At 41.7% G+C, this 24,896-nt stretch overlaps 2 protein-coding genes across 6 annotated transcripts; one reads left to right on the top strand and one right to left on the bottom strand.

Moving 5' to 3' along the window:
* Window positions 1-358: 358 nt before the first annotated feature.
* On the bottom strand, window positions 359-11,412 carry si:dkey-23a23.2 (uncharacterized). Of its 4 annotated transcripts, none has more exons than XM_062561784.1 (11): window positions 11,339-11,412; window positions 5,694-6,119; window positions 4,615-4,759; window positions 4,210-4,511; window positions 3,884-4,100; window positions 3,671-3,787; window positions 3,435-3,562; window positions 3,123-3,323; window positions 2,819-3,021; window positions 2,504-2,716; window positions 359-2,355 (listed from the first exon to the last, which is right to left on the bottom strand). In XM_062561784.1, exons 2-11 carry the CDS (start codon window positions 6,035-6,037, stop codon window positions 1,952-1,954), a joined length of 2,274 nt encoding a protein of 757 aa, XP_062417768.1. In that variant the 5' UTR covers window positions 6,038-6,119; window positions 11,339-11,412; the 3' UTR covers window positions 359-1,951. The 4 variants fall into 4 exon arrangements, with proteins under 4 accessions (XP_062417768.1, XP_062417767.1, XP_062417769.1 ...); XM_062561783.1 differs by having other exon boundaries at window positions 11,326-11,399; XM_062561785.1 differs by lacking the exon at window positions 11,339-11,412 and adding an exon at window positions 8,069-8,839.
* Window positions 11,413-11,747: 335 nt separating this feature from the next.
* syt9a (synaptotagmin IXa) lies at window positions 11,748-24,816 on the top strand. Of its 2 annotated transcripts, XM_037487130.2 has the most exons (7): window positions 11,748-11,895; window positions 14,853-15,348; window positions 15,753-16,308; window positions 22,421-22,541; window positions 22,630-22,801; window positions 23,108-23,237; window positions 24,158-24,816. In XM_037487130.2, the coding sequence occupies exons 1-7, from the start codon at window positions 11,748-11,750 to the stop codon at window positions 24,224-24,226; spliced, it is 1,692 nt and encodes a 563-aa protein (XP_037343027.1). In that variant the 3' UTR covers window positions 24,227-24,816. The 2 variants fall into 2 exon arrangements, with proteins under 2 accessions (XP_037343027.1, XP_037343036.1); XM_037487139.2 differs by lacking the exon at window positions 24,158-24,816 and having other exon boundaries at window positions 23,108-23,246.
* The last annotated feature ends 80 nt before the right edge of the window (window positions 24,817-24,896 follow it).

Raw genomic sequence — 24,896 nt, 5'->3', positions numbered from 1 at the left:
AAAGACGCTGTTCCAAGTGTGATCAACACAAGCAGCGAGTGGTCTCTGTATTTCATGACTACAACATAAATTCTTCTATAACATGCATAAAACATTCCTCCCTAGTTCGCAGCCATTTTAAACGTATAACATTAAAAGAATGTTGCATGACTCGATATTGCTCATATGATGCGACATGATACTACTAATACTATGGCAGCTTTCCTTTTTCCTCTTTGAGACACAGTTGAGCCTTTTGTCATTCATCTTAACAGGTTCGACCATCCGAGTGACTAACACTGTTGAGTACTCTCTGCTTCACAGCCATGTCCAAGAACAAGAAAAACTGTTCATTATTTTGCAGCAATGTTAGTGCCAAAGAGACTGTCCAGCTGGGAGTGCATGTCCCCCATTTCCGTGTGGATGGAACAGAAGCCACGCTGAAGGAATCTGTGTTTTCACCAGGTTTTCCTGGTCACATGCTTTGTCAGCTGACGGACAGGTAGTTGGTCAGCTCCGCAGCAGTGCCAACCCGATTCAACACTCGGCTATCACAGTGATTAATCCCTTCACCTAAGGATGGAAACAGACAGCCATAACCATGGACAGACACCGAGGTACTTGCTGCACTGTTACCACGGCAACAGGCTGTGCAGGGGTCGGGCGGCATCATTGGCTTTCTGAGGTTGTCCGTTGGTGTTTTGGTGCAGTGGTTAAGCTTTGGTTGTTCTGCCCTCCAGGAGCCAGAGTTCACTGGTTTCTAACCTTCCTTCATCTTGTGGACGCAGACTCATTGTGGACACATGGGGTCGATTGTAGATCTGAGAGTGTTAAATACACCCTGAAAAGCCAAGCAAGTATGATTCAATTAGATAGAATTTACCATTGATGAGACATCCTTTTAATTCTGCCTGTGGTCTCTTCTCATCCCAGCGTTTCGCTTTTTACGTTGATATACAGTATATGTATGTTAAAGTAAACAAAAATAAATAAATATTTGTTATCTTTATTTGCATATAATTTTATATTCCATAACGGCATCACTTTCATATCTGATTCCAGTTGTGGGTGCCCCACCACAATATGAACAGCCAGCATTACGGCTTTTATTTGTTAAATTATTACTGAGGAAATGTAGTGTACATGAGATGGCTTACAGTCCCTGAGGTGCATACTGTATGTTCAATATAATATGAGCCCTGGAAACATGCTTTACTGAAGGATTTTGCTGGCTCAGCTCATTTCTGCGATATGGCGTGTTGGGTCAAGCGTCTTGGAGCTTTCAGACACAAATACATTTGTTTGAACCTTCTGTATTTAACCGTTTTTTTTGGTCTGTAGTCATACTCATGACTTCGGTCACACATCAATTCTAATCAAAAGAGTGAGAGTAGATGCACTTCTATGTACAGTCAAATGAACATTTGTTGTTGTAGTCAACATAGAGCATGATTGGATAAAGTAATAGGCCATGGTAAAGAAGTTTATTTATGTTTTAACATCCAAATTTCAAACTATATATAAATAAAACTCAGTTTTCCAATATTTCTTTGATCTGTAATCAAAATTAAGAAATAAAGAGTTCAAAGTGGAAAACATGCTGCAAATTCAGCTGAATTTTGCATTGCCCCAATAAATGAGGAACAGGTGAAAGGTCACATGAACATGAAAAGCTTAAGTGCATCAGTGGGCACACAGAGATAGTCAATAAAATCAGAACAGCAGCACATAGAATCTTATTTGAAAAAATAATAAGACTAGCAGATACCAGTAAAATAACAAGTGTAGTATAAGTGTAACGCCGATGTTCAGGGGAGTGAACGCTGTCTGGCTTTGTTCTGACTGCCGACGGGGGGGGAACTGTTTGCGTTGCCGTGGTCCTGATGGACTCCCACCATGCCAAATGGAAGGGTGTCCAGGGTGAGTCACCCGGCCTTGCTCGCTTCAGGGCTCTGGAAGTCGGCCTTTGAGGTTACATTTCTTCAGCGTCGTCAGATAGAACCTCTTCCTCTAGTGAGTCTGCCGGGTGATGGAGCTGAAACGAAAGTTCCTCGTCCACGTTGACGTCTCTTAGGGCCTTCAAGAGGATTACGTTACTGACCTTTCCATCAATGCTCAAGACCCGGTGAAACGGCCTCAGGTTTGGCTTTTTGCTGGAGCGATTGATCCATCTGCCAACCGTGTCCATACCTGGATGGCACTTGCACAGACGGGTATCAATGCAGAGATCCTTATCCTGAGTCGTAAAGAATAGCATGTGTGAAGCTTTGTCCATTCTGGTCCCCATCATTTGATTCCCTATATTAGCTGTGATGATTTCACCATGGAAGTCGCATACAATGTCGCCTTCCGAAAAGGGCATGGTCGCAACCACTCCTGTGATCAAGAAAATGTGAAAGTCAGTTATTTTTAAATTAAAAAAAAATCAACTGCATAAACAGATTTGAATGGGTGAATGCTGAGGGACTAAAATGCTCATTTCAGGGTCTCCCCTTACAAGAAAAAGTGGGTTCTTATCAAAAACCTTTTTTTTCACCAAAGTCTTTGAAAGAAACTCCTTTCCACTTCTGTGTGATCACGCTCTTTAGGACATGCTTGTCATCCTCGTTTTTATCTATCACGGCTTTCTTCCACATTTTCAAAAACTCATCCACTGTGGGGTGGTTGCACTTCCACCCTTGCTTCCCGATATACTCGGACACCACCATGGGTAATGGCTTGCGAGTTTTGAAATATGCTGAAAGAAAGAATACGAATATATTCAGTCAAGTCATTTGTCAAACTACATCAACTGCTGGGGTTAAGTTCTTTTTTGTGTGTTGTTTATGGAGGTACTTACACAGCAGCTGTTTTGATCGCTTGTTATACTGCTCTCCTCGCCACTTATTATAGAAAATGCAGTTGTCTGGAAACCCAGCAGCAACCCTCACCTTCTTGGTTGGGGGCTCGCCATCATTTGTCACAGGAAATGAAGCGGTAAAATCCTCATATCCTCTGGCTGAAACCAGGGCTTCTTGCCGAGGAGAAGTCTCGTGCGACTGGCTTTGTGTGGAATCGGAAAATAAGGATTTAAGTGATCACAAATTCAGACAGCATGGTACCAACGCTCAGATGTTATGTCCATTTAAGAGAAAGAAACCTACTCGGTCAACTTTGCCAGCAGCACAGATGTCTGCGCGACACGTGCTGGAGTCAGCGACTCGCTGTGCCGCGGTGGCGTGGCACCGGTGGTGTGAGCCATGTAACAGGCCACGTCCCTCTTCTGGCGATCCGAACAGCTTAAATCCACCTCTGTCCGAGCAATCCTTCTGACCTCCCGGCTGTTTGTATTTTTCACCTTGTAGCTGCCGCAAGTAAAGATGACATAAAGAGTTAACTGTGATGTAATTGTGTCTGTTAATGTGGTACATAAGTGTTAGTGACGCATCAGAATATGGATTTTATTAGCTACATGCCTCGTATGCAGACGACGGAGGTCACTCGTCACGCTCCAGACTTTTAATCTTTTTGTCGATAAGAAGAAATGATCACAGGGGTCATTTATGTATTCTGGGCGAATGTACCTGTAGTACGCGTCAAACCACTGTGGGAACAACAAACAGTTACTTGACGGTGAGAGACTGCAATATACACTTTGTATCATTCTAAATAGACAGCAATGGTAAGCAAATTAAAATGATATAGAACTTACAGCTTCCTCCTCTTGTGTAATGGCAAATGTACCAAGCAGTGAGGATGGCGTTTTGTGATCACTGACGACGATCACTAAGCTGTTATCAAACGGCTTCCTTTCAATCCACTGCTGCACCTGTAAAACAATGGAAATATATATGAAAACATACCATATGTCCACTGCAGCATTTCCAAGGGACTCGTTGAAGCTGTTGAAACACAGTGTACTCACAGTCATTTCTTCCACTACTGCCGGGGGCTGAAAGTGACGGAGTACTAAGATCGCTTCGCAGTAGTATCTGAAATTTGTCAACTCATTTTCAGAGACCTTGGAGCAGCTCTGGTCTGAGACACACTTTCGAAATGTTTTGAGGAAGTCTGTTTTAGCAACTCTCAAAACCTCCTGGCACTCTCTGAGGCTGCGTTTGTCGTCCACAAACGGCATGTGTCTACATAACAAAAAGAGAGAAAATGACTCATATTGTTAAATGCGACACACTCCAAATATGTAGGCATAAACAGCAATTAAATGAATAAATATCAAAATCCAAAACTTACTTTGTGGACAGCTTGGAATCGGTCCCCAGCATGGCCTTTTTCAGTGTATGAACCAGCTCTTTGTAAGCCTGGCACTGGCTCTGCAACGTCGAGTTGGACGCAGCCACATCCAAACCATTCCTCAGGTACTCAACGAACTGGAGAATGTTCTTAATAAAATAGCAAACTGTCCTCTGGCACAGCCCAGTGCTTTTTAGAGCATTGAGGAAGTCTCTGGTCTCCGTAGTCTTTGTTAGGAAGTCCAGGGTAGCGAAGTCCCCAGTTGGCTGCATGAAGCGCAGGAACCGCGATACATTGTCAACCTTTGAAGAAGAATGACGAGAAATAAATAAAGATTAACATCTCGATAATAAAACTAGACTTTCACATCAATTCCCTAGGAATTTAAGTGTGTAGACATCTTACCTTTGTTTTGTAATTGGTGACATTCCGGTCATTCGACAAGTACTTTATAAACCCCACGATGAGCTCATCGTCGTTGGAAAACTTCTTGTACAGACCAGCGTCTTTGATCTTGAACCGCACAGTTGTTGTCACAACTGGATGATCTCTGTAAAATAAAAAGAGAAATGGTCACATTATCTTCAATTATAGCTGTTTTGTACACACTGAAACAGTGATAGCCTTCAACACAAATAGTTAGATGCTACAGTGTAAACCACTAGCAGGTGGGGGGGTGCTTTACATTTGAGTTTAATTTAAAAGACTACGGTTTTCTACAATTTACTTGAAGAACTAGATTTACAATCCTTTTAAGTGTAAATGATCATTGTAAACACACAAATCAAGACTACAGAAAACGCTATATGTACAGTCACCTGTACTTATACAAAAGGAGTTTTACCAAGTGTGTATGAAAACATCTGCAAATGATTAAGACACAGACAAAAAGAGTATCTCATTGCATAGAACTGCTGCAGGGGGACGTTGTTGTCTTTGTCCGTTTAGTTGCAATACATACATTACATACATTATCTACTTGACTGGACCATAAACCAGCCATTCTCGGCTGGACCTCCACTTTTTCATTGAAGTCTTTTCTTTTTCTCCTCTTCATTTCCGTTTGATCACCAGTTTTCCTGTTTCGTGTCCTGCTGGTTTTCCATCCCCTGCCCTGTGCTCCCCTCGTCCTTCTCTTGCACTGAGCAGGTGTCCTCGAGTTGTACCAAATGCCTCCGCCGCGCCACGTGTGTTTCGCGTCTACGTTGCTTAGTAACGAGCTTACGGTGGCCGAGGAGAAAACGCGCCCGATAAACTGGTTGTGAACTGGTTGAGATGCGTGTGCCTCACGGTGAAATGCGTGAGCCTTGAGAGCCCCGCAATGAGTTTATTATTTTACAAAACGGAGCCGGCCGGTCCACGTGGGAAACTGAGCCGTTAAACGCTCTGGGTTCGCGGATGATGCGCTCGTGACACATTAATAACCGCCCTCACCCCCCCCCCCCACGTTGGCTTAAAGCACACGTCGGATTCAGCCGACTTACTTTTGACTTGTCCGATCACTTGTCCCTGCATCTTCATCAGAAGAAGACGGAGACGACCCAGAATCTGGCTCAGAAGACACAGCTGCGGTCGGTGCGGGAGAACGAGCCGTGGCTTCAGAAGTTGAGGCATCGATTGAGTCCGTATCAGCCTCACGTGGTTGGTTTTCCACCAAGAAGCCCAGTTTAAGGAACACTTCCAACAACGCTGAACGGCTGGGCTTGTGTGGCAAGATCTCGCACATGTATCTGTAATCCCAACACCGGGATACGCGGAGAAACCTGCGGCTGGAGGACTTCATCTTCTGCAACTCAGTCGCCCTTTCTTCTGGTGTGTTGCCCTTCATGCACACCCGCTTGAGATGGACCGAGATGTTCACCTGGGCCCTGTTGCACTTCAGGCAGTGCACCACAGTGGGCTCACCAGAGCTTCGGGATAATAACAAAGTGATTTAAATTAACCAAATTGAATGAAATTAATTGAGTAAAAAAAATCCAAAAGATTTACCCAAGGGAACATTAAAGATACAATCAAATCGTACTTCATCTTAGCTTGGTTAGCCGTCTACATGTCCAACCAGCTCTCTGAAAAGTTCGGGAAACAGCAGCAAAGGAATCCAGCAAACTGGTCACAGCGAGCCTCGTATGTGGCGGTAAATCAAAATTCGAGATCGCAAATCAGGTAAATGCGCGCGAAAATCAAACATCCGCGAGCAAACGTCCGTCTCGCGAGATATTTGCTCGCTCGGGGAAAGTGAACTTCATGGCTCGCGAGGCTAATCTCTGCACGCGCTCTAAGGTTTTTTCGAGCTGTTCTTGACAATAGGTGGGCGGGGCCTGTCACCATGGTATCTCTACATCTAATTGCTTACAAAACCCGTCTTTGGATTGGCTGGAATTATGCATTCACGGAAAAATAGAATGCGTCCAGCTCGCAGACCGGTCCGTATTGGTAAAATGAAGTCTTCTTGCTTGTATATTTTTATATTATTTTATTCTATTTCACTCCAATTCACCAAGTCAAATTCCTCTATGTGTAACATAGGTGTCAATAAAGGGCTTCTGATTGTAATTCTGATTCTGATTTCTTAATAGCTGCTTTACTACAAGCCCCTGGTGGTTAAACACTTAATTGGAATGAATTAATAAATATTTTCCCCCTAGAAATTCACCATAATTTATTGAAAATAACAGCTGTTGTACAGCAAGAAGAAGCCCATTGATGTATGGAATTCCTTTAGTCATGCTGCACTTTAGAAGAGTAAAGCTAATGAAATTGTTTGCAGTAAACGTTAAAAAATAATGAATCATAATAAATCAATAGCACATTTCATCAAAAGTACCTACTGTAGTAAAACAATAAGGAAGTGGAAGTGGTGCATGTTTATGTTCCTGTCCCTCAGCTAAATCCTTTTTATTGGAGCGTCCTCCCACGAGCCTCAGCAGGTTCGGCAGGTGTTAACCTCTCTCTGGGGGGCACCGTCTTGAGGCAATACGAAGTCTAGCAGAGCAACACTCGCTTATTCCCAGAGCTGCTTGCCGTCTGCCAATCATGCAGGTGGAGATGGTGGACTGGTAGAATGATCTCCCTCAACCCCCACGTAATATATAATATGATGAAACTCACAGTGCTTTTCCTGGGGTGGCTCGACAACAATTGTTCATTAGATCACTTTTCATTCTATTGGTTTTCTCTTTCTTGCGTAGTCACCCAGTGGCATTGAAGAACTATCCACGTATGCCTATTACCAGTGTGACCCTCTGTCTGCCTCCACAACTGTCCCTAAATGGCTCATTATGTTACCTGTAACTAAATAGTCTCTCACTCTTCAGCGGGACTTGTCTAACCTGCCATTGTTCGAGCCGTTTTAATTACCGCACAAGTTATCTGCTTATGTGATGTTATGTTTCTTGTTGTTTAAACTGAGCTATCTTAACCTTTTTTTCTCTGAAAACCCAATTTCTGCTTTCCTTTTATCCTCGTGTCCCTCTTGTTTCAGATGTCTTGACCACCAGCTCTCTTGTCTTCCCTCTGTGCTGATTGCAGCTCACCCTCCTGATTGTGTCCGCCTGTGTCTCTTTAACTCACCCTGCTCTTGTGTGCAAACAGTCTTCACAGGTTTTTGCAATAATTATGTCTAAGTAAAAAGCACCTCTGTCAGACGTGTGAACTGTGAAACCAGAAATGTACATATGGTGTATCCAAATTTGACATTTTTTGTTTTAATTTAGAACATTGCTGGTCTTTAAAATCCCAGTCTGTCTCTGTATTGCCTCAGTGTGTTTCCCCATCCTTACCCCACCCCCATACACACTAACACCCTACATTATTCTGTTCTTCATATACATAGAACAATCTCACACTGTTTCTCACATACCAAAATATCTTGAATTGGCTCCTCCTTTGTGCCTTTTGGATTGTGAGACCAGTTGCTCAAACCCTCAAGGCCTCTCTTCTACCCAAAGAGAAAAATAGAGGCACAGAAAGAACAATTAAGATGAGAGAAATTTCCATCCTGTCCTCCTCCTCTTCTCTCCACAGCTTTTCTCCAAACCACACTGTATGATTTTAAGAATGTTTGAGAAGCTTGGGAAGCAGATGTGAAATTTCAGGGAAAAATAATGAATAATGATCTTTATCATTCTATATATGCTTCTTGCCGACCTGTGGCTGATGGATCCATTTGCCAAGAGGTGCTTCTTATTCTCCCTGTCATGTCTGCACTTTACACAGACATAAAGAAAACTCCATGTTTGCTGTTCACTGTCGTGAGTCAGTATTCTTCCTATTCAAATGATTTTGGACGTTATATGATAAGCTGGATGATACAATTGAACAGATTCTTTTTGTGTTTGATTGTTGATGATGGCCTCTGTGATAAAAACGAAGGAACCATTTCAGTTACCCCATTTGCTTAATGTGAAACACTTACTTAGGGGATAATTAGCACCAGAGCCCTGAGACAAATGAATGGAATTCAATATCAGCAGCTGCCGTTCAATTGAGATCATCTTCTCATTATTGCAAAGCCAGAGGCAGACACTCTCCGAAGGAGAAATGCAAGCAGAGGGGATAAAAGAATGATACAATAACAATGAATATGTATCATGGTTCTCATCCCAAATATACATGTAACTTAAATAGATGTTTATGCTTTTGCACACTTTTGGAGAATGCAATGTTTCGTACATCATATTGTGAAGACCCACATGAACTCCACCTCTGTCCCCTCCTGTTTTATTTTTGTATTACATATCCACGCCTCAAAAATTACTCAACTTCCTATTATTGTTTAGTTTCCCACTTGTTTTTTCCTGTGTTCAGTTAATCATCAGCTACATCATTACTTAAGCCCCAACTGTTCACCCATTCTGTCAGATTATCAACCGTCTACCCTAGTAGTAGTTAATGTAAACCGGCATTTGCTATCAGTAATGTTCAATCAATTACTGTCTATTGTCAGGGCTCTCCTTATGTATTCCTGTTTTCGTCTACAGGCCACTTTGTTTCCCAATCTATCAAGTCTATTTGTGTCTGAGCTGTTTTGTTTCATTGTAAGAAAATCCAAACCGTGCCAAAATCAACTCATTGTGTTGTGGTCTCTGTGCACATTAGTCTAAATCCTGATGCCTGTGTTAAGCTTGAGTGCACCCGCCATTTTCAGTTCTGATACTACTTTGCTTCTGCCTTGGGCAAACTCGACAATCAAAAGTCATCTCTGTGTGAGCATAAATGGTTATCAGCACGAAAATCATTTCAATACGCCATACACCAGATTTTTCTATCAAGCGATGCAATACGATACACAACGTGCTGCCTCACCCACTGGTGTAGGACCCCTCCTTGTGTCACTGTACAAACTGTTGATGATGTAATCATGAAATGTGATTTTCCTGCCATTTGTTTGGCAACCTACAGTTGATTGATTGATTCAAATTAGGGCAGATGTAGATTAGGAATATTGAGTATTTTATTCCTGTGTCTCCATCCATAAATTATCAATGGAAATAGTTTTGGGATTTTCCTTTACGGATCACCATTCCATTTAAACTGGGAGAGCTTATGGGAATGCAGTGTCTATAATGACTGCCCCAATTATATTGACCTGTTCATCCACCGACTGGTAAAGCAAAAAAATAATCAGTCCAGGAGTAAATTAATAGGATTAGAGATACCCGGGGAGAAAGGTCGAGAGACCGTTTTTAATTATTGGAAATATTAGGGGCTAGTTTACAATGAAATAATACAGCCAGGAGGGAAGAGAAAACATATTACAGAATAAGAATGATGCTGTGGAGGAGGCTGACATTAGAGAGTCGAAGAGATGAAATGGGCTACAGACTGCCTTCTGTCTTTTACAGTTGCCATGGACACCAAGAAAGCTGACTTTCTGCGGTGTGAATATTTTTTTCAAACAAAAATACACAGAATAGTTAACTCCATTGCCCACTTGTCTATCCACTCACTAAACTCTTGCCTCAAAAAAACAAACAAAGGATATATAGTTTACTTTGACTGCATGCAAACCCCAATATCATGTTTTTGGGGGGCTCTGTGGGAAAACAAGCCTGACGAGATCAGAGTAACATTTAGACGTTCATAGCCGTATTCTCCCTTGACCTAGAGTTCCTCATCCTTGGCTATTTTGGTTTACATTGGTGTTTATTTTCGAGGATGACACGGACAAGGAGGCCGTGCACCAGGAGACCACACTTGTGTTACTAGGGGACTTTATCCAGGCCAATCTTAGTAAAGTATTGCCAAAACTGCATGGCATCCAGTTTAACACACACATGTTGAAAACCTACAGGAACACTGCAACATGCCCTTCTACTGCCTCTCCCCTGCTTGCACCAATAACCTGAGGGTCTGGGCCCACCAACTGGCGTTGGTATTCACAAAAGTATTGTACCTGTTCCGTTCTCTCCGGACTGTTCTCATCTCCATCGTCATCCATGCAACAAAAAGTGGTCCATCATACTACAACCCAATACAACATATCCTCACAGCTCATCCTATAGCCGGTCCAAATATTTTAAGACGTTGCAAGGATCTGTTATGTCCACCATGCCGCCCACCACCTATCGCCCCCTAATAACCTTTTTTGGTGCTAGACTCTAGTGCGATTGGACAGCTGCACGTCTTCACTGCTGACCCTCAGCACAGGAATGGCACAAGGAGGAGTCCTGAAAGCCTTCCTGTAATCGGTCTCCACCCACTGCATAGCACACATCAAACACCATTGTGAAGTTTGTTGATTACACCGCAGTTGTGGAATTGATCCGCTGACCTAAGGGAGGTGGCCACCTCGACATTGACTATCCTTTGGGAAATGAATAAAGTTACAATTTCGGAAAACAATTTAGAGCAATAACAAGTAAAAGACTGAAAGACGCACGCACGCACGCACACGCACACACATACACACACACACACACACACAACCGTATATCTTGGTTTTTAAAACAAAATATAGTCAATGTCGCAAAACGGAAATAAAATCATGTGATCCACAGATTGGCCATGTGCCTTGCGAAAAACCCGACCAGGTTCACTATAGTTTTTTTTTTTGCTACAGGTTGAACCTCTCTAAAATCCAACAAACCCTCCATCTAAATGCTGCTAAACCTTTACCTGAGCTTCTTACCGCTTCAAGGCATCAGGACGCGTTGTGCAGCTATTCACCACAGCGAGAGTCCTGCTTTGTAGCGCACACACATTTCAGCACCCTGGAAAGCGCACGACGCCGCAGTGGCGACGCGTGGATTCAACCGGTGGCTTTAAACAAGAGCATTGTGAGGGGATCATTTTACTGACTATTTGTCTTCCAAAGCTGGACAACGCTTTTTGCATTCTGGATCACTTGGAATAGGTTGGTTTCGTCTACTATAGAGCGTCTCCATCGTCTCCATCGTGTGAGTAGGCGTGCCGCTGCCGGTTGCGTGGTCGGCTCCAGAAGCCGTGTTGAGTAACGCGGAATAGTGGCAGCAAGGCGGGCGGAGTTGTGTGGTGGTTGTGCCTCAGAGACACTCCATTTCTAAGGATGCTGGTGGGAAATGCCTGGAGACAGAGATGACGAGATTTGTCAAAAGGCACTCGAACTCCTCTCAGATCTTTGCTCGAAGGGGGAAGTGCAGAACGAACACTGTCTGGATTTTATCTACTATTTCCGAGACCTTGCCAGGCCACGCTATACGGATTCAGGTAAAGCATCATTTACACGCTCAATCCAACCGGTGCATTTCATTGATCTCAAGTGAACGCGCATTTATCTTCTTGTTTCTTTCATTCTGCGCATACAACTGAACGGGTGTGAAAGCGGATGTAATGCTTTCACAGAGAAAAACCTTTCTTTTGATTTGTTTCCAACTACCCGCCCCCCCCGGCCCCCCTCTAATTTTTAATTATCTTGTAAAATTATCTAGTTTTTCGTGCAACAAAATGCACCTGCACGGCAAAAGGCTCTCGTTTTCCCCGAGAGACCCATTTTGCGTGTAAAATTGCACACTTCTTATCTAAAATATAAATTTGAAGTATGTCCAACACACGATTGTGTGATATTACGCCAGTTCATTGACACACGTGCACGGATGCCAGAAGTGGATATCGTGCAGTCGCAGTATTGCCCATCACAAATGCTGCGCCTGCACAAAGACTACTCTTCTCCCTGCTCGCATATCGTGGCATTCCAACTATATTCTACTTCTTTGAAAGTTTACAACTCAAGTGTTCATCTTACCGTTTCGACGGACATCCAGTCCCCTAAAAATAATTAACGTGACCACATGTCATCTTTAATGACCGTCTTCAAGGGAATGTTGTAAGATGTGTGTGTGTGTGTGTGTGTGTGTGTGTGTGCGTGCGTGCGTGTGTGTCAGTGCGTTTGTGCAGGAAACTGAAGAGCAAGAAGACATACTAACCGCAATCCTCCTCGTATCTTCATTTTGCGTCCATTAGTTTGCATTATCATCAATCATTCCTCTACGAATGAAAACCCATTATGAATCCCCACCACTCCCCTGTTTCTGTCCCTCTGACCCTCTTTCCTTCAACATTTCCCTTCTACTAATTTCCTATATTCCTGCCAGCTCGCATACAGGTTCTGCCTTTTCCTTTCCAGTTTGAATAGGGAATTTGCTATAGTGGAGTTGCCTATCTGGATGGCTTTCCTATAAGGTTTTGACAATAAAAAAAAAATGCATCTGTGTTTTACAAATATTCTTGACATTCAAGATAAAACATGACTTGGCATTTTCAGGAACCACTGTTAAAGGTTGATGTAGCAGAAAGATAATAAGGAGCGAAGCGGTTGGGCGTATTTGTGGGCCATAATGCCCAGCCCTGAAACTTTATACCTTCATGTTATTTCCCCTTATGTTTTTCTGACTGAATCTAATACATTTAAATAATTGTTTTTCAGCCAAATTATTAATTCAAAGAATTGAAGACATAATTGACTTGGCAATGTTGGGGGATCCTTGACTTGCAACAAAACCACTATCATCAGAGTGGCTTAGCCCGGCTTTGCTCAAGGTGTATAAGACATGTGGTTGGACATGGTTATGTACAGAATCATTTCTTGGCCAGACTCAGGAATCTCATATGCAAGACATTTACTCATGTTTTATGACAACATTCCGTTGGTTTTTGGACTGCGGTTAAAAAGTCCAGAGTTTGGTGTCATGGCCAATGCCATCTAGGATTTTGTCCGTCGCCATCTTGTTTTTTTGCAACTAGTGAATGAAATAAAAATATTTGGACATAAAGACGTATTAATGTAGAGCTGCTTTATACACCTCTTGTTGCGGTAGCGGGCTGTCAATGAAAAGGTAGCAACAACCTCAAGCATACCCTGTTTAATTGTCCACTTTATTCTAAATTGGACCGTAATTTACTAAATGAACATCATGCTATAATAAACTGGTCTTTTAAAAAAAACTCCACTATTATAAACAAGCAAGGATGATTCATATAACATTCTTTGGTAACCCATATTTAACAAATATGTTACATTTTTTATCCTCATAAATAAGTCATAAGTAATTTTGAGTTGTAGGATGACGTGAATGCTCAAGTCCAACTAATTAATGCAAACATATGATTATAGCAAACAACAACATCTAGAGCGGTAGAAGTGGCTTTTTCAACACTTCAATGCCTCCTACACTATTCCCCCTCTGAAGGTCCTCTGTTCTAAAATTGCTACACCCTCTTTGTGGTGATGCAGTCTCTGATTCCCTTCAATTGTCTATAGATTGTTGCTAAGGGACCTCTGCAGGAGGCCCGACAAGCTCACTGTGAGCTCAGTGTCCTCTGATGGCAAGTGCCTCAATTTCACCACATTATACTCCACAATCACACATATTCTGGTATTGACAGGATCTCAAAGCACAGAAAGGACAGATTGAGTTTCTGTGCGAGGTCTAATGACAGCGCCCACACACAGAAACAGTATTGGATTTGGAGGAAAACTCACACAGAACTATTATTGTCAAAGTCTTTGGCGATTTGTTGCTGCTGAAACTACGGGGTCTTTAAATGTGGTGTGACATGAAACAGAACAATATTTAAGATGACCCTTTTCCCAATGTTAATGTTTGTGCATGCAGTCATACATTGGAACTGAAGCCTTTCAAATAATATATCTTTAAAAAAATCTAAATATATTCTATTATACTGTATATTTTGGGAAAAGTCACACACTTTTCAGAACAGACAAGAAAGCCCCTCGAGGACGGGTGTGATACTGCTGTAAAGCTTGTATTCTGACATCCATTCATGTTGTGCATGATAGCTCTCCAAGCATTTTTTTCAGGTACTACGACTACTACAGAATAAAACACTTTATTTATTATATTATTTATGATAATAAATAATAAAATGTGTAACATGCTTGAAGTATGCATGAAGAAATCGGCTCAAGTTATATTCTAGTCTTTTTATTTGAAAATCCTGGCAAGCCTTTTAAAAACTGTAAGGTGGTACTTTCATCACCTCCTTTCAATTATGAAACCCAACGGTTAACCACTAGCTACTTCATTTACAAAATAGCCCATGATGGTGATGATGAAGTGTTAAAGTGATAGCTTCGCAACAAATCATACAGCAAACAGAATTCGCTGCCGGATTCTTATTTTCTGTCAATCTTGTCACCTTCTCAGACATATCGGTGAGTCTGTTGTCACTGGTGGTGACCGCCTGTGGCTTGGCCCTGTTTGGCGTCTCCCTGTTTGTGTCCTGGAAGCTCTGCTGGATACCATGGAGGGAGCGTGTTCTCTCCCCCACCACCAAGGAGGCCCATGGGCACCTCAACCCAATAATGAGCCCTCTGCACTCGCACCTTTCACCCAGGCGGCCAGTTTACACAGCCGTGGACCCCCCGCCTCTCAACCGCCGTGAGTCATCACACTGCTCCATCGCCAGGGAGCCCACTCCGGTGGCCTCTGTGGTATCAGTGGAGGTGCCATTAACTCCAGTATCACCACCACCTGTGGTGATGGCCACACCCGAGGCAGCTATGAAGATCAGTCACACGTCTCCGGATATCCCACTGGATGCCCAGACTAAAAGCCGGGAAAATGGGGTTCACACCAACCCTCGTATGCAGAGACAGACCACCGATCCCCAAACCTCTGGCAATTTAAAATCTGAAATTGGGTGAGTAGAATTTTTAATCACATTTTTTCTCTTTTACAGCACTTGTTGATTTTTGGTACACATGTGCTGCCACCTATCTCGGACATTCATTGGTATTCTAACTACACAAATACATCAATATATTTAGCAAAACTTACTTTCAAAGCAGTTGCTTTCCAGATTATCGCAAGTGTAAAAAAGGCAATTGCAGGTCTGTGACAGGACGTGAACTCTGGTCTCCTTCATGGCAGCTACTTTCACAGCTTTCTGCCCTACTAAATATAGGGCAAATTACATCCCATAATACCACTGTGTGTAAATTGTGAGGTACAGAATAGTCCATTATGAAGAAATGTATACATTCCTGAATCAATCCATTGATGATGCATGGGGGGGGCATTTCTGTTGTTTTTTTCTGCCAACAGACAAGGGTCCATTCGCAGGCACATGAACCTGTCCAACCCAGACTTCAACGTGGCTCAGTTCCAAAGGCAGGACTCTCTCACGGGAATGGGACTGGGCCTCGGGCGTCTCAAACCAGAACTCTACAAACAGCGCTCCCTCGAGGGAGATGAAGGCAGTCGCAGAGGCGGCGGTTGCGGGTGCCTCCACTTTATCCTCAGATTTGACTGCGACTTGGAACAGTTAATAGTTAAGATCCACAAAGCAGAAGAACTCCCCGCCAAGGACTTTTCGGGTACCTCTGACCCTTATGTTAAGATCTACCTTCTCCCCGATCGTCAGACCAAGCACCAGACCAAGGTGCACCGCAAGACGCTGAATCCTGTGTTTGATGAGGTCTTCCTGTTTCCCGTTGCATACTCTGAGCTTCCCACACGTAAGCTGCACTTCAGTGTCTATGACTTTGACCGTTTTTCACGCCATGACATTATTGGCCAAGTGGTGGTGGACAACTTCCTGGATCTGGCCGATTTCCCCAGGGAGACGAAACTCTGCCGGGACATCCAGTACGTCTCCACGGTGAGTATATGGTCAATTAGACAAGATATGTTATATTTAACTTATCTATACCACATAAGGCAAAAGGTGTTTTTAGAGGTGTTAGAGGTTTTAAGGTGTTTTTTTTTAAAGGTACATATTTGGCTAAAATGATATAGTTTGTACCAGCACACACCCTAATATCGACAAATGGCGAGGTAATGACCTACTTATTTTTACTTAAATTCTTCATTATGCATTTTTATGCATGTGTAACTCAAATTACATACTTCCTTTAAACCAAACACTATTTTTTAAGAAGAATTTATTTTAAATCTAGTAATGTGCTTCTGTATGTGACGACTTGAGAATGATAACGAGACTCTGAATGACTCACAAAGATCTGAAATGCATGGACATGACACAGGAAAAACCCTTCGTGAAAACACGCTGCAGCACAGCCTGCTTCTCACTGACAGAACAATATACCAAATAAAGTTGACTGTCTTTATTAACACACTGAGCCGTTATCTTTGAATAATTATTAGAAACATTAGTTTGTAGATAAGGTTAATAAAACGTATTTAAGCGGTAAAGGGATTTAGTCTTGTAGCATTAGGTGAAAGAAATCTGTTCATGGTGGACGAAATCCTCCTCTGCAGTTTTACAGACTTGAAATCCAACATATCAGGCATATGTAGTGACTTATTACAACCTTTATACATTTACTTCATGGAGGAGCATTTAATGAAAACAACAAATCTCTGCAGATGCAAATATTCCCGTTTCATATCAGATAACTGATCAAATCAGCCAGTTGCTACAGATAAAGATAGAAATACATTTGCATGAGGAAAACCATTAAATGTTCTCTGCTACCTCTCTAAATTCAGCCCCCACAGCTGGGACCATAGGTTTTTTAAATATATGTAAATTAAAAATCTAGAACAAGACTGCCTCAAGTCAATGGGATTCGACTTCCCTCACTGTGTTATTAACTTTGCGTCCTTGTATGTGCGTTTGTGCACATTTATCTTTCTGAGAACCAAGAGGATATTTAGACCACAGTAATGAAGAAGAAGAAGAAGAAGAAGAAGAAGAAGAAGAAGAAGAAGAAGAAGAAGAAGAAGAAAAAGGGGCAAAGATAGAGAGAGAGTGAAAGATATTATTTGTGTAAACCGGACATGAGATTGTGCTCACCAATATCCCTAATTTCCCATTACTATGGTTTTGTCAATATCTACAGAAGTCACAGCTGCATGTTTTTGATGGTTTTCCACTAAGACACATATGCCTAAAACTGAGATAAATATAAATATCTGAAAAGCGTGTTGTGGAATAGACAAAACATGAACTTCTGGTTATGCTTCATTGATAGGCATCTCAGTGTGTGAGCTCATCTAGGTGTAATGCTCCATTGATCGCTTTGTTCATAGCAGACTTAAGTGGGATTAATAGGAACCCTCACGCTTGATTGCTGCAGACAATTCATTACATCCTAGGGAGGTCAACAAAGCAAGATAAATGAGTCAGAGATTTCATAGTGTGTTAAATTCCCATAGCCCCTGCCCTGTTATATCTGTAACAATAACATTTCACTTGCCGAGCTCTTGATTGAAACGTAGAAACACAGCTAAGAATAGGTCCAGTAAGGCAATAAATAGTCAGTTAGTCAATTGTAGGGTCAGGGGGGGCCCTATGGATAGCTAGGTTGGGGCAGTGCAAAAATAACGTCACCGACAGATTCCAAAGCAAAACAAAAGGTTTATTTTCCTTAAATAAAGAGAAAACTTAAATAAGGCCTTCTGTCCTTTGTCAGCTTCAAAACAAAATAAAGTGTCCCCTTTACTGTGGGGTCAAAGGAGTCCTCAGCTCCTTGCAGGTCTTTTGCGTGGCCTCCGTTGCAAAGGCTCGTAAGGAGCTCCAATGCACTGTTGCTCTTCCAGCTCAGTGCTCTCCTTCCGTTCTCTTCCTTTTCAAGCCAGGTGCTCTGGCTTTTAACAAATGGCTTAAACACCTACAGCTGGGTGTTCTGTGAGGCATTCTGGGGGGGGGGGCAATCAATCCTGTGTGGGAATGTAGCAGCCTTCCACCTCGTGTCCCCTTGTGATGCCACACAATGTATAAACTTCAATGGGCATTAACAATGACCGTTTGGGTCACAGTTGACATTTCTCTTCTTTTCCAAATCCATTTCCACTAATGTGGAAGTTGTTTAATACCTATCGGACTGCAAAAGTTTATTGTGCTGTTGGGTATATTTTAATCAATGTTGAAGAATTCAGAAATGTTTACCATAGGACCGATCACAGCCAATGAAATTCACCCCAGTAGAGATTACCAAGTTACATTATTCTGTGTTCCTTAAGAAAACATTTTAATTAAAGGTGAACTTACATGAAGTTGGAGAAATAGAATATATTCCATAACACGTAGTTATAAAGCAGCATGGCACCTCGGGATTAATCAGCTGTGTCTCTGCGTGTCCCTTGTGTTTGTCTTTTGTTTCTCTGTCCCTCACTACATAAGCATTAGAATGGTCTTTCCTGCAGTCGATTATGTTAAATACCCCGTCTGAGCATATTTTACATCTGCGTTACAATATATCTTATTTATAAAAATATAAGAATAATGTTAATGCTCAGAAAGGTATTGGAAATGACGATACATGTTAGTGTACATATCTTTGTCTTTGATGACGATTATCTAACAGTTGATGGATTTGAATGTCAGCAACAATTTCCATAATCATAATTGTTACTATTGTGGCTCCTTTAGTGGTAAAAGTAAGCAGGAAGAATGGCTAACGGGGTGGGAGGAGTCGAGGAAGGAGACTGCAGCTTTGGCACAGTGGAGTACATCCGATCAAATATTAACGCTCTTTCATTCTGCTGGCAAGAATCCGACATGTACTCCACATATAGGCCATCTCAACACCGTATAAGCCATACAGACATAACCACAGTTGGCACATCCACAAAAAACAGCAGATGTGTCCCACTTTCACGCTGCATACAAAGTCCAACTGGGTTTGGCATTTTTTCATAAATACATTTTATTTTTGAAAAAATACATTTTCATGGTGTGTAGACGGACAATATAGCCTTATATTACAGTGTGCATAGGGGACGTAAGAAGGTACTCATATCTAGAGAAAGTTAGAAGACAGCATGAAAATTATGGAAGAAAATATTTAGACTAATATTTTAGTTAGTTAGTGTAAGTTTAACAGCTCAGCTCAATTTACGGCTCTTTAAATATCAGAGAAAGAAAATGGAAAAAGTATATTAGTTCATTGTAAACTACAAAACCAGACCAACTACAATACTTACGTGTTAATTTGTAATGTTACTGTGTAGTATGTAGATGGGGCATTAGTAGCTTGAGGAGCAGCAGGGTGACTACTCTGCGTCTGCATGTTGTACTTGTGTCTGCATGTGTATCTGTTAGCAACTAAACCCTAAAACTACACAGGGACAAAGTACTTGACAGATTCATGTAGACTGGGGTAGGAAAACAGAGGGCCGTGCACAAATGCAATATGCAACACAAATGCAATATACCCAACCTTTGCTGCCAATACTATGGGGACTGGCTCTACCGGTCAAAAGACAGATTGAATTGAATGAGAAAATGTGTCCAACTTACAAATGACATGACACAATCCCAGCTCGCATCGGATACACAGTCAACAGCAGGAATGAAGTCGATGGACATTCACCAATTTAGGTGTGACCAATTAACTTACCCTACATGACTTTGGTCTGTGGGAAGAAGCCAGAGTATCTGGAGAGAACCTCCGCCGGCACCGGGAGAACATGCAAACTCCAGAGGACGCCTGCCACTAGGCGGGTTTGAACCAAGATCCGTCCACCACCGTACTACCACCGTACTACCACCCTACCACCACCGTACTACCACGGTACTACCACCCTACCACCACCGTACTACCACCGTACCACCACGGTACTACCACCGTACTACCACCGTACCACCACGGTACTACCACCGTACTACCACCCTACTACCACCCTACCACCACCGTACTACCACCGTACCACCACGGTACTACCACCGTACTACCACCGTACCACCACCGTACTACCACCGTACTACCACCCTACTACCACCCTACCACCACCGTACTACCACCGTACTACCACCCTACTACCACCGTACCACCACGGTACTACCACCGTACCACCACCGTACCACCACCGTACCACCACCGTACTACCACCCTACTACCACCCTACCACCACCGTACTACCACTGTACTACCACCGTACTACCACCCTACCACCACCGTACTACCACTGTACTACCACCGTACTACCACCCTACTACCACCCTACCACCACCGTACTACCACCGTACTACCACCCTACTACCACCCTACCACCACCGTACTACCACTGTACTACCACCGTACTACCACCCTACTACCACCCTACTACCACCCTACCACCACCGTACTACCACCGTACTACCACCCTACTACCACCCTACCACCACCGTACTACCACCGTACTACCACCGTACCACCGCCCTTTATCAGTGATGGTTAATCAAGGTTGCCCAGTTGGAATTTACTTTTATATGACAGGTGGCAATGGGGACTAGAGAATTACAGTGACAGCTATTCATTCCTTCACTGTTTTTTTTCCGTTTTCTCGCTTGAGTCAGCTCATGAGCGTGCACACACGAGCACACACACACACACACACACAAACATACGCACACACACATGGTACACACAGACTTGCGCAGCTGCTTGTTTTCAGACATTTGCACACATGCCCCACACAAATAGACTCATAAACAAGCTAATCATCTTTCGCCACCAGTTCAGAAGTACGGCAGTAAATATCTAATACGGAAGAAAGAATTATCACTGTCCATTTTTTAAACTTTATTGTTAAGAACCATTATTAAATCACGAGTGCCGATGGGATTGACCAGATGGTTTGTTTTCAGTGCCAGATTTGGCGTGTTTCTGTCTGTAATTGAAAGAGATTGAATGTTTACAGAACATCCAACGTCACGCCAAGCACAACCTTGTGTATTACAAATACAAATACAAATCATTACAATTCAATGGGATTGGCTTTATTGTTTTAGTTATTATTCTGGCGGATTGATTGTTTTGTCTTTCACTGAGCTGGAAAGTGCAGTGTGTGCAAAATTAGGGGGGCCTGCTTGTAACAAAGATATATGTCAACTTTGGTCACAGGCAGGAACTCTTTCTCTTTCTCAGGCTCTCACACGCAAAACACACACACACTATGCATATAAAAACCATGTACCATGTAACAGAAAAATACATTAATGCTTGGCAGACAATGGTAGATAATGTGAGAAATAGTGATGACATTGAGTATGACATTTTTTGAGCCAGAACGTTTTTCATCATGTAGTTGCAATCTAATGAAACCTTTTTAAACTCGGCTAAACACAAAGACACACATTCTAAATACACATATTATTGCATTGTGTCTCATACTATGTGTAACTGTGTAACACATGTTATGTTACGTGTAAAGTCAAATCTTTCGCACAATAACAAACAAGATTGATAATTACATTTGTGTCCTTTCCATTTCTGCAGTTTATTAGGTAAGTGTTTAATCATACTGCACATATTATAATTTGGCTAATAAACATGATAATAATTCATAATACATAGGCCCATCTCATCTTCAAATTAGTAGATCAGCGAGAGATTCTACTGTAGGAAGAGTTGTCTTCACCAGACATGTTTGTGTGCTTTTTTGGTTCTCACGTCCTCGGTTATGTTATTTTAAGAGCAAGTGTTAAGTGAGCTTCTGCCTTTCTGCAGCTGAACAGAAGTCTCCATGTTAGGTGAAATGTGGGAGGCTTTTATTTGAGCAAAGTGACAGAAGGAAGGGAGAGAAAGATGTTTCAATCCTGTAACCAAATGTAATTTGGCCACAACCATTATTGGTCCCTTCCAACTGATATAAAATAACTAAAAGCAGCTTTACTGTAAATAATCTCAGTAATGTAATAAAAAGAGTCAAGTTACTTTCAAAAACATTGGATATTTGCATAACAAACAAATTGTAATATTTAAAAGGAGAATATCACTATCAAAGATAAACGTATAATAGAGTGAATGTGTTTTCCCTTTCAGGATAACGTGGATCTGGGGGATCTGATGTTTTCACTCTGCTACTTGCCGACTGCCGGCAGATTGACAATTACCCTGATAAAGGCTCGCAATCTCAAGGCCATGGATATCACTGGCGCATCTGGTAATTTGGAAGCTGATACTATTTATAACTATGGAGTTTCCTGAATGGAAATGAACATCTTCCCATTGCGTTTCTCTCACTATTACAGATCCATATGTGAAGGTTTCACTAATGTGTGATGGTCGCAGACTGAAGAAGAGGAAGACATCTACAAAAAGGAACACCTTGAATCCTGTCTATAACGAGGCCATTGTCTTTGATGTCCCTCCAGAAAATATAGAGCAGATCAGCCTTTTAATTGCAGTGATGGACTATGACCGGTTAGGAACTTTTACAAGGCGTTATACATATATATATATATATACATACATATATATATATATATGTATATATAAAGTTCTACCGTAGTTTGCACATCTTTTGCATTAGTTAGTTTTAATTCATATGCTGCAGGACAAATATATAATATTTCATTATGCATTGTATTGATATTTTAATTGGTTCTGTCACATAAATAGTTAAAGAGTTTCTCTTTTCACACGCAAGATGTGGTGCATTTTTATTTTTGGAGCACACGGTGGGTTCTCGTCACATTCCTGTCCTCTCTCTCCCTCCTGCACCTACAGAGTGGGCCATAATGAGGTCATTGGTGTGTGTCGAGTTGGTAATGATGCAGACAGCCTCGGCCGAAACCACTGGAGTGAAATGCTCACGTGTCCCCGAAAACCTGTTGCCCACTGGCATCCAATTGTTGAGGTGAGGTGACATTGGTGTGATGCGTGTGACATGTGTTTCCACCATGCATACTGTTAACACCAACACTGTCACAGCTTATACATTTAAGATTTAGTCCTTAGGCATGCTGCTAGCAAGCACGTATTAGAGAAAAGTCTATCTATGAATAAATTAAATGAAATTTGGTCTAGGGTTATAAACAACAGCCACTCTTCTCTCTGCGGGGACTTTTAATATGTGGTAAATTAAAAAAAAATGCAATTATACAAATCTCTACCCTTGGGGAGGGGTGCAGTAGAGTGGATGAGACGGATAACTGAGAAGATTATATTCTTACAGCAGAGAAGAGAAAGTGTTGCCGAGAAGCTGATGGATGGTATCTATCTATATGAAAAGGCCTTCATTGTGTACATTGTGTGCATATCAAAGGTTTATTTTTGGCAAAATAAGACAAGGAGACAACAATAGAAAATTTAGCTTTTTATGGTTTTTACAGGGCTTTTTGACTATTTAGTAGGCTACTTTGAAATTGATGCTGCTTTTATTACTTATTTCCTCCCAATTAATCTCATTAAAAGGAGCTGACTTCAGAAGACCCTCATCCTAAAACCACTCCTGAAACTAAAAAGTCCTAAAATAACATTAGTTTTTTTTTAAAAGGCAGGTCTCCATGTGTGTCTATCAAGTAAGTCAATCAGAAATCTTTTATTTTTGTATTCTCAGTTGGTAAAATCAAATGGGCTGAATACCTGAATAATGCCAAATGGGAATTAATTATTGTTTCTGTTATTGTTATATAACCGGACACATTTCTGATGTTCTGATGTCTTTGGTTTTATTTTATATGACTGTAAATCTATACGAGAGAGGATTTGTTTTGCTCATGCATAGGACAGCTTTTAAGTCTCTTTTAATTGTTTTTGCTTGACTCTACTTTGCAGTACCAAGGGACTACAGGCAGTAGCCAGGGCGGATCCTGTAATTCTCTAAAGACGCCTCCCTCTCCGTAGCCTTCAACGACACTTCGCACAAGAGCACAAATCAACCTGAAGCCTTGGCTGTACCTCTGGACATTGTGCTGCACACATATGCTCATAAAAGGAGAATGCATTCATTGATAAACTACTGGAAAGAGAGACACAAACTGTCTTGAGCTCCGCTCAGTAGGATCAGTTGCATGTTGAATGACCACAAAGATGGATGTTTTCTTTTCTATATTGTTCCAAAAGAAGAAAAAAACAGGCATATGCAGACAATTTGAGTCTCTGCGATTCCTGGGTTTATACAGTAGTTAATTTTTACATGGTCTTGTTACTTGTTTTAATGAGGTGAGTCTGTATTTGCACAATGTACTAACAACCAGTTAGAATTCAACTCTGAACTGCCCGTACTGTGTGGTTTTTTCACTTGGTAATGAATTGGTGCATGAGGTCATGGTTTGGTGGCATATCTTCTCCTTGTTTGTTTCCGTTTCTATTTTTGGGAATAGGATGTGTTGTTGTGTCAGTTGATGTAAAGTGATGGTTGATTTCTAGACAGAGTATCTGTAAGAAAAATGTGTTTAATGTTATCAATAAATATCATTCCATTTAAAAAAAGACATTGTATATTTCGGCCAGTTTTTGTATTTTATTAATAATTTAAGGAAATATAAGCAAAAGCACTGACTGTAGTTCTACA

This window comes from Pungitius pungitius, chromosome 4, assembly GCF_949316345.1.
Source record: "Pungitius pungitius chromosome 4, fPunPun2.1, whole genome shotgun sequence".
NCBI classification, from domain to species: domain Eukaryota; kingdom Metazoa; phylum Chordata; class Actinopteri; order Perciformes; family Gasterosteidae; genus Pungitius; species Pungitius pungitius.
Note: the sequence above shows the minus strand (reverse complement) of the source record. Positions and strands in the feature narration are given on the sequence as shown.